The sequence below is a fragment of the Cicer arietinum genome, chromosome 7 (assembly GCF_000331145.2).
Source record: "Cicer arietinum cultivar CDC Frontier isolate Library 1 chromosome 7, Cicar.CDCFrontier_v2.0, whole genome shotgun sequence".
Taxonomy (NCBI): Eukaryota; Viridiplantae; Streptophyta; class Magnoliopsida; order Fabales; family Fabaceae; genus Cicer; species Cicer arietinum.
In genome coordinates this window covers 41176919-41187434 of record NC_021166.2, presented here as the reverse complement: position 1 = coordinate 41187434, position 10516 = coordinate 41176919, and the positions used below count along the sequence as shown (strand labels likewise).

General features: G+C 30.2%; 2 protein-coding genes across 2 annotated transcripts in view; both read right to left on the bottom strand.

Annotated features, from left to right (window-relative positions):
- Positions 1 to 3517: 3517 nt before the first annotated feature.
- LOC101503347 (uncharacterized) lies at positions 3518 to 6051 on the bottom strand. The gene is made up of 7 exons (XM_004511072.4): positions 5562 to 6051; positions 5373 to 5456; positions 4673 to 4765; positions 4507 to 4575; positions 4190 to 4396; positions 3985 to 4110; positions 3518 to 3887 (listed from the first exon to the last, which is right to left on the bottom strand). Exons 1-7 carry the CDS (start codon positions 5829 to 5831, stop codon positions 3705 to 3707), a joined length of 1032 nt encoding a protein of 343 aa, XP_004511129.1. The 5' UTR covers positions 5832 to 6051; the 3' UTR covers positions 3518 to 3704.
- A 1445-nt stretch (positions 6052 to 7496) lies between these two features.
- The window catches only part of LOC101503023 (acid phosphatase 1), a 4740-nt gene continuing 1720 nt past the window's right edge, over positions 7497 to 10516 (bottom strand). Inside the window, exons 2-3 of the mRNA XM_004511071.4 lie at positions 9914 to 10123; positions 7497 to 7863 (exon numbers count right to left, since the gene is read on the bottom strand). Of these exons, the coding sequence (XP_004511128.1) occupies positions 7686 to 7863; positions 9914 to 10123 (388 nt within the window). The 3' untranslated portion in view covers positions 7497 to 7685. The remainder of the gene's footprint in view (positions 7864 to 9913; positions 10124 to 10516) is intronic.

Sequence of the window (10516 nt, the reverse complement as noted above, 5' to 3'; positions counted from 1 at the left end):
TATATATATATATATATATATATATATATATATATATATATATATATATATATATTTGGTTAGAAACTTAAGATAATGTTAATAAAATAACTTTAACACAAAAACAAAAAGATAAGAAAGAGAAATCACAAAGTCCAATATTATGTTTCATCACCAACACGATAACTACTACTACTACTAATAAAACACTTAAAGTTTCAATATTTTGTATCCAACCAGATAGTGGTTTAGTTCCTTCTTCAATCTGGGGTTGACAAGAAGATTTGGCTTGTAGGGTTGAGTTAGTGGATTAAAGTCTTTTGAATGAGAGGACTGGATGTAGCCAAGTTAGTGGTGAACTAGGATAAATCTGTGTCAAATTATTTATGATTTAATTTTTTGTTGTCTCTGTATCGATTGCTTCTTATCTAAGTAATTCATAAAAACCAATCAGCCTTCATCGAATTAGCAAAAAATTATCAACTTTGTTAAACACAATTTAACCCCCATTCTTGTATTTTCACCTTCACAAAGATGCAATTGTTGAAAGTGTTTCTTGGTAACTCTTTTCAAGAGGATATTACAATGAAAAACACTCATTATAAAATGGTCATTACATCTTTGAAATTGTAAAATATCAATCAAAATAGTCTATATTTAAACCTTTGTCGCTAAAGAATATGCTTTGATATGTTAATTGAATATACGACCCCTTCACGTTGATATCATTTCAATGTCATCACAACATGAATTAAATATTTTACTATGAAATTTAAATCTTTCACGGACTAATTTGTCTATAATTAGTCCATACAAAATTACCATTACTCACAAATTTATCTTTGAGATGATAAAATTTTATTGACAAATTTGCCATCATTTTGTCATCGAGAAGATGACATTGATGTAAGATCAATGGGAATAAGCCACATATTCAATTATATTCTCACACAAAGTATCTAATGGAAATTTATTATAGAGGAACTATTTTGGTTGGTATTTTACAATTCCAATGATGTATTTGTCAATTTGCAAAATTTGAATACTAATTTGATCAACATTTACAATTTAATCGACCAATTTTCCTAGTCACCCAATAATATTTTATTGCACTTATTAGAGGCATACAACTTAGAGTGAATGTTGAGGCACGTTGATCAAAGTCTTGAAAGTGTGTTGCATAGATAATAGAGTCTTTTACTCAAATGAATACTTTCAAAGTTTGTAATAGATTCTGCACACTTAGACAAATACATTAAAATATAAATTGTTCTCACATATATTTGTGTTATCATCAAAACACAATTAAGGATCATTGTTCTTCAAACCAACTTGGTTATAACAAACACCTTCTTTTTTATGATGACAAACACTTATATTTATGAATAATTTTCTTTTTAAAATTAAATGTAAATACAGTAAACACAAATAAGTGCTCCTCATGAGTCAGAGCAAGAATGAGTTTTTTTCGATAGGCGAGCATTGGTATTCTTTAACTTGTGCGCATCTTTCTATTGAAAAAGTTAAGAATGTTGCCAGGTTTTCTAAATAAAATATTCTCCCTCTTTTTTAAATAAATCTCATATACTTATTCCATAACAAAAATTGTTCTAAACTTATTCTCTCCCTTTTGTCATCTTACAAAAAAAAGTAAAAAGATAAAAAGAGATATAACAAGCAAAAACCGAGAGTAGAAGATATCAAAGATATTCATAAAACAAAAGGTGCAAAGTACAAAATTTTACAAAAGAAATTATAAAACAAATCCTAAGGGTTTTGATTGGTCAGCCGAGCTAAGACAAGTCTTATGATGTTTTATATCTGCTCTTGATTCTTAGCCTTTAATTCCATGAAAGCCTCAATTTTAGCTTTAAATCTAGCAAAGTCTTCTTTCTTTACAATCAAAGAATGGTCAAATGGTGCATAAAGAATAGTTTTAGCAGAAGTAAACTGGAAGCAACATCCAAGGTTGGGACTTCTAGAAGTAATATCTCAACTTGAGAAATAACCATAGGAAAATGCAATTGTATTGGAGAGACAACCACTAGAATTTCTAAATAACCGGGTATAGAGGAAGAAACAACTACATTAGTTGTTCCTTCTGTTGTTGAAGTTAAGGTTCTCATTATCTAAATTTCTTGTACCTTCTTGAAATGGAGAGCCTAAAGGTAGAGGATTTATGTAGTATGCTGAATGGAAACAATATTCTGATGTGTCAATTGCTTGCCATACTCCATGTTTTCCCTTATTCAATTTGTACAAAAGAGAGACAACAGTCCCATTGAGAAGCTACTTCATTAGATCCAAACTGCTTGAGTTTCTGTTCCTAATCTGGTAAACCCTATCAATAAATGGAGAAATAAAATTATTCAGATTTTGGAATCTAGAAGGTAGGGAGGGAATGAAGTGTGTGAGGTCATATGAAGTGGTTGTATCAGGTTCATAAATATGGCTTGGTTAGGTATGGGGAGGTAATTATTTTTATGATGATTCAGAGACTAAGTCATGAATCACTTGAGCTGCCACCTCATAAGCAATATGGATAGGATCCCCAAGCATAGGTGATTGAAGGTCAGATGCAAGAGTAGCATGTATTGTTTGACTTTTTATAGTCAAGCTTCTTGTCATCGACTTTAACATTTATTGATTCTTCAAAAATTTGAGACTCTTTATTGTATAGTCTGTATGTCTTAAAGTGTTCAAAGTATTACAAAATGATACACGTTTGTGACATTGAATCAAACTTGTCAAAATTTTCTTTTGTATTTAAAATAACACATGTACATTCAAATTAGTAAAAATAAGAAATGTTGAATTTTATTTCTTTCCACATTTTATAGAGTCTTATTTAGAATAAGTTTTATATAGATTATATTCTAAATATAACATGAAGTGTTTATTGCTTATGCACAAAAATGATTTGCATCATTTAGTTCATGTATCATGGTGTGTGTCATCTCATTGAAGAGATATATTTTTCTTTTCTACAGTACCATTTTGTTGAGATGTTATAGGGGAAGTAAAGTTATGTAAAATTTTATTTTCTTCACAAATTTTTTCAAAGAGTTTGTTTTCAAAATTTTCTACAATACCTTATGACTGCTTTCTCTAGGTTTTTGCTTGTGATCTTAATCTCCTTTCCTCCCATACTCTTGTTTTGGTTTGTTTATGGTTTATCTCATGTCTGCTTTGTTTCATGATGTCCCACACCAATAACTCATTGCTTGTGAATTGTCCCCCAAGGAAATTCTAAATGAAAAAACCATTGGCATTGAAGTGAAGGTCTAAAAGTACAAATATGCATCTTATTTTGTTTGTATATGGTGTAATTTGATTGTATAACCATAATGCTGCTTTATTTTCACTTTCTTGGTTTGCTAACCCGGATAATGCATTTGGTTAACATAGTTATTTGACATATTTATTAGTCAACGTGTGGGAAATATCTGCCTTGGAAAATAGTTTTGATATTTAGGAATTCTTGACCTTTCCCATGTGGATTTAGCTGTAGTTTGAAACATACACATGTACATATGTGTTGGAATTAAAATTGGAAGATTCAAATTGCTCCCTTTACTTAGAACAAATCATGAAATCACAATTTTCAGTTTGTTGCCCCAATGGTTTACATATAGCTAAGAAATATGTGATCCTAAGAATGTATGTAGATTTTATTTACATTTGTGAACCAGAGCAGTCTCTTCGTAGAACGTGAATTGCAGATTCTAACTCACACTACTGCCGTCTCCTTCGAGTATCTTTTTCTGCATAGCATGCCTCATTTCGGCATACTCTCTAACAACGTACTCTGCAGGTACAGGTGGATAATCGTTTGCCATTTTGACTGTATGTTTATCAAAGGGTTCCAAGGGCTTCAGAATTGCATCTGATAATGCGTGCACATACAACTACATTTCACAAACATTACCAGTTAATATATATAACTCACAATTGAATTATTTCTTCTTTTTAAAATAAAACAAACACATATTTGTGCTCTCTAACCGATGAAGAGACTCTCCATAAGCTACAATCTCGCTCTTTCATTTTATTGATCACATCCATTGTAGTTTTTGTAACAACAATGTCATGATTGGTAGCTAAGCACGCCCCTCCAGTTAACCACTCTAACTGCATTTTAAAACACAAAAGGCATTGATAAAAAAAATGCTAAACATTGTATTGCTTCAGTTTGGTATCATCAAATTACCTGCTTTCCTGCCTGAATAACAAAACATCCTACAGGAATTTTCACTTCAACTCTTGCGGCATTTCTTAACCAGATGTGCAATCCATGAAATTTATTTCTACCATGAATAGTTAGGAAGTTAAAGTTATGGTGACATGCTTGAAGAATGGTTCCTTCCTGAACATCTTTTCCGAGGTTACTCCCAATTGTCGCTAACGTATGTAGGCCCTAGTATCAATAGAAAAGAGACGATGCATTATACAATCAGTAGAAATTACAGTTAACAATAACAGCAAATCAAGGGTTACAAGAGTATAAGAAGCAATTGATGTACTCACATAATGAATCCGAGATGTGAAAGCATCCACTGGAAGACCAAACCCAATAGCTGCCATTTCAGCTACCATCTAAGTAATTAACAATTACGCACAATCAGATAACGCAAACTATGCATTAGAACAAACATTGAAAAGAAAGGAAAAATAAATAAATTAAATGACTAACACAGGCTATGCCTAGCATGTTGAATGACCAATTATCCATGGTTGGATTCCAGTCGGGGAAACCACAAGGAGTTACATTGGATACACCGTAGTCCTACACAACAGTGACAAGCAAACAATTTAGCAAAAACACTAAAAGTTTATTTAGACAATCAAATCTAGTGACAAGTTTTTAGAATAAACTTTTATTTAAAGCTGGAGTTTGTTCACAATTATAAAAATCATTATTTATATATTTTTATATATTATCATTATTTGTTTTATCTCCCTCATCCACACTCATTAAAATCAAATTATTTACTAAAAGTCACTGTCTTTGTATGTAATGAAATTGGAGAAGAAATCTCATTTTGAAAGAAGACTCAATTTTAGAGTAAAGATTAATTCAGTTACTAAGGAGTTTAACCCCCGCTGCCAACTTGAAGACTTTTTTGGTAGGTGATCTTTAAATACATTTGTCGGCATTCTTTTGAGTATTGAGATTTGTTCTGACTATTCCCCAACCCAACTCACCTAAACTTTATTAATTTTATTAACATAAAAAACTGGAGAAGACTCAATTTAATCATTTTGGTTTCCGTGTTAAATAAACTACCAAAATAAAATCTCTGCGTCAAGCATAAGATCATCACCTATTATATATTTATCAAGATTGCATTAATTTCTGGAAACGACTTAAAAGAAAAGAAAAAGAAAGAGACCTTAACAGGGGCGTTGTTTTCTGGACGACGAGCGAATTTCCAAAAGTATACAGAGGTCATCGGAACTTCCTCGGGAACCCCAAACTATATCATCACCATCATAATCATAATCATAATCGCAATCATAATCATAAGAAAGAAAGAAAGAAAGAAAGAAAAAGAGGAAAATTAATAAATGATTGTTAGTACCTGCTTTTGCAAATGTGGCGTATTGGAAAGAGACTTGAAGAAAGTTTCTATGTCTTCGTGGAAGATATCGTAATCAGGCAGAGACCATCTGATGTCTTTGACAATGAAAGCTCCAAACTCCTTCAGAGAACGGCTAACAAGTTTGCAGTCGGATACAGGTATTCCGCGTGGGTCCCTCGAGCTACCCCTGCTCACGTACGAACTTATATCAATCACTGGGAGTGAGAATTCCACTTCCGATTTTCTTGATGACGACGAAGAAGATGCCATGATGATGGCGGGAAAATCACTTTTTGGAAATTTGTAAATTTTTATTTGGATCACTTTTTTTACTGCAATACTCCTATTTATAAATGTTTATTTGTCCGTCAATTAGTTATCATCTCCTAACTAATAATAACAAATTAAAAAGGAATTATTATTTTCTTTTTAAATTTAATTATAATTTTAGTTTTTCTAATTTAATTTATTTATATAATTGATCTCTTTATTTTAAAAGTTAATAGATTTAGTCCTTTTATTAGATTTTTAAATTAAAAAATGACAATTTGATATATTTTAAATAAATTATCTAGATGTATTAATTATTTAATATTATTAATTAAATTACAAAAAATAAATAAATTTTAAAGTTGAGAATAAATTTTTTATAGGTTTTATTATAATTTTACAAGTATTAATTATTTTAAAATGTCGTATCATATGTCACGTTATTTTAAATATAGTGTATCATTATTTTTTATTAAAAACTCAAAATAAAGGCTCAAGATATTAAATTTTAAAATAGAGAGATTAATTTTGTAAATTAATAAAAATTAAAAGACTAAAAATGTAATTAAACTTTTTTTATAAAGAAACAAGTTTTAATTTATTTTTTAAAACCATTTTTGAATTATACCGTAATTAAGATTTAGCAGTGATTCATAATCAAATTTTATTAAGAATAATCTCGTTTTAAATAAATATATAAAATAAATTGTTGATGTTTTTTTTTTCTTATAAAAGGAGACATTAGAAATGAGATATAGTTAATGGTTAATGTTAATGCAAGTATAGGTGATTATTTACGGACCTAATTAATAATAGACCTAGAAACTTTAAGGACATTTTTTATATGAAGCAAATAAGCTTTTAAATTCGCTTGCAGATATTTTTTTCTTAACAAAAATATTGTTCCACCGCTAAAAATTAGTGTGTTTATTTTCACACCACAACTGTGTTATCCACCATATAAATCGAATATATTTCTTTATAAATTTTAAATTTAATTTAACTGTTAGATTATTTTAGATATTTGATTTTACTACAATTACTTATAAAGTCATCTCTATAAATTGTTGTAATGTGATGTTTGCATAACAATTAAACTCTTTTATATCTCATGTTAGAACAAAATCTAAAAATAATTATTTATCCTCCAAAAATTATTTTGATGATCAAAAATATTATTTTTATCGGTTTAAATACCACAATATGTGTTTTTATATGGACAATTATATATTGCAATTTCAAAAGTGATATTAGAAAAAAAATTTAAAGATATTGATAGTTGATAATCAAAATCAACAAACACCAATGTAGTTTATAAAAAAACTAATTCAACTAAACTATTTGTAAAAGTTGTGTTGAGTTAACAAGTTTCTATTTTATTTTAAATTTATGGATTACAACAACTTAATTTTTAATAACTTTTATTTGTATTATTTGTACTAAATAAAAATCAAAAGTGCTAAATTATTTAATAACGAATTACTGCATTGACGGAATAATAAAGATTTTTCTAGAGGCATTGTGTTTATTAAACAATCAAAAGCATTTTGAAATGCTCAACAAGTTTATGAATGATTACATAAATTTGAACATTAAGATTTTGCAAATCAAATTATTGCAAGTTCAAGCTTATTAGTGCAATAAAGAAAACTACGCACAACAATGTTTAAAACGGACAAATACAAGCTTTCTTTGTGCTGACAAGTTAAAACAAGTTTTTAACAACGAAAGTTTAATTGAGTTTGTTTATACTGGAGTTTCAATGGCTTGTGCAATATACTATGAATTAGTGACTTCCATTTATGTACAGCTCAGAATTTTTTAGAGCGATTATTTGCATATAAATGAGAATTGCTAAGAAATGTAATACATGGGATTTGGAAGCTTGAAGGACTTAACAGATAATGAAGAACCTATCAAATCGCTCCATTGATCACCAGAATTTCCAAGAATCCTGTATCCATCTTTTTCCATCTCACTCCTCTTCTCTGATTTGTAAATAACAGCTCGTTTCCCTTTGTCATCTGAGCCTCTGAACAATTTAACAGAACAGATTCAGAAATATCAGCATAAAAGAGACATAGCATCTGGGTGCAAAATACATGATGATCATAAAATTATAGTGATTCGAAATTATTGCAAATATAGAGCAAAATTTCAGGTATCCACCTACCAATAAAAATTCATCCATCAAAATTGAGTCAACATTTCAGTTCACTTAAACAAAAGTACAGTAAATAACGTCAACAAATTTATAAAGAACTAACAAAATGTCTACACATGCATCCAGAAAACTAAAAACAATGCCTACTTTTCACATTGTTAAGATAATGACTGTCAAACAAAGTGCATTTCAAGTTGAAAGACATTCAGCACTACTTCAGTACTTTAATCACAGTAGAAACTGAGAACTATGGTAAGGAAGGAGCCTGTAATCATTTCAATTGTTTTAGCATACACAATTAACTGACTACATTAGACGATTTCCACAAGGTGGGGTCGACTACATGAACTAGCCAAGTATCTTCGATTAGGCCATCTAGATATAAATCTTTTATCAATGGTTTCAGTTAAAGTTGTCATTAAATCCATGTCTTAAATTCAGATCATTCTTTATCATGATGAGTATCATGTTGGGACTCCAACCAATTATTTTATTACTATAGTTTGATAAGTACAAGAAAATAGGAATTTTTTTATTATAATCCTGAAACCACTTTAATACAAGAAGGAATAACTGAGAAAACTAAGAAAAATGCAAAACAGAATAAAATTGTTCTAGGTGGCTAGTTAGAATATTCTCTCCTAATTCTGATCAAGTGAACCACGTCTCATATGAGTCGTCATGTATCGCACTCCAAAAGTAAAGACTAAGTACATGTTTCTTTGGCATTCTTGGTCATCAAACACTGCCATTAGGTACAAACTTAACTCTCAAGCTAATTCATCCTAAAGGAACTGATGTAAAACTATTTCCCCCATGCTAGAGCCACTTGTAGTTGATAAAGAGGAGGATGTGAAAATGTGTATCAAAGCCTATGTACTAAAACCATATGTCGAACTTGAGTGTTACAAATCTCCCACTTAGTCTTCCTCTACCTCGAACTAAAGGTCTATTTTTCATCAATATAATCTTCTTATTGGGGCTTCTATTGGTCTTATTCTCTATAACCAGAATACCGCAGGTCTTATAACTATGTAGTAATTTTTAAAGCTTAGAGGCATCTCTCCGTCGCAAAAAACACATGATACATTTCTGCTTTTCAACTGCTCAACTTGAATACTACAGTTTACACATAAGCTATTTTTGCATCATCTTGTATGATGGATCCAAGAAATTTAATCCTTGCTTTTGTAGGAAGGCACTATACTCATTTTTCACTGCTATGAACATTCAACCATCCTAGCATGCTCACTTAAACCTCGGAAAATGTTGCACGTACAACAAAGTCATAGATTGTAATGTGCATTGACCATTTTGTCCAACTAAATTAAAAAAAACTTGTATGAAGGCCGCTTGAAATCTTTATGCAATTTTCTATTAAAAGTTTGATAAAAAATACTCTTCGTCATCCATTTGACCTTTTCTAGAATTATTTCCTACACTAGAATAGCTTAAATTCAAATATTTTTTCATCGTTGCTAGTCTTACATTACTTGACTCCCTTCAATTGCTTCTACTTCTATTCATTGCAGCATCCTACTTTATTTTGCTTATACTTTTACTTCGTTTATTAACCTTGCAAACAAATAGACTAACTTGAACTAAAGCTATTCTTTCCCAACAAAAAAAATGGTCAAATTTTTGTACAAGTTTTCTACTTCAGGTTATTCTTAACCGAAACATGTCAAATCCTCCACGTTTGAAGCTATCACAACAACAAAACTGATAAAAGCTAATAGCGATAAGAACAGAAGTGACTGGTAAATGATTTTGTTTAAACACAAAATAACAAAATTTATCTACTATATCACAAAAGCATTAAACACATGCATTCAAAGCTCTGAACATTGAACATTGAACAATGAACATATAGATTTTCATTTGCTATCCTGAAGTTAACAAGCTTTGTAGGAATTACCTTAATATGAGCTGGTGCCAATCCCGAAACCCAGCATTTATCAAATTATCAACAGTAACAGCCCTATGTTGTTCACTCCGCCCTGTAAGTAGAATGACCTTATACCCCAGATTCAAAACATCTTCATAGAGTTTTAAACTGGGTTCTATGGCTGGGGCTACCCCCTTCACCACCCAATCATCAAACTTAGCATGGTCAAAAACCTGCAACCTGCAAGCATATATAAAAGACCTTAATACAAGAAGGATAGAGAAATAACTGAAGTTATTAGAAGACTAAAGACATTCATTCCTTGAAGAAACATCTACATAGAAGGAAACCTGTTCCAGAATGTAAATGATCGAGTACATGGTAAAATACTTTAACTATTTTGATTAATATTTTTGAAATCTTAGATTCAGAAAACAAAAATCACTTTCTTAAAACTAAATTTTACAAATCATGCACCACAAAGCAATGTTGGTGTAAGAGAAAATTATCCTCAAACGCCCATAAGCATAAAAAGTTGTGCCTATCTTATCATTCATGTTCCTGTTTATAAGCTGATTAGTTATGTTAACAATAGTTTTCGTATAAAATTGCAATACTGTTTAGTGTTGTGTA

Excerpts from the sequence above, each read along its gene's own strand:
- LOC101503347 (XM_004511072.4), bottom strand. The coding sequence starts at position 5,831 with ATGGCATCTTCTTCGTCGTCATCAAGAAAATCGGAAGTGGAATTCTCA. Across the intron at positions 4,397-4,506 it reads TCACATCTCGGATTCATTAT|GGCCTACATACGTTAGCGAC; the intron begins GTGAGTACATCA and ends TATTGATACTAG. Across the intron at positions 3,888-3,984 it reads TATGGAGAGTCTCTTCATCG|TTGTATGTGCACGCATTATC; the intron begins GTTAGAGAGCAC and ends TGTGAAATGTAG.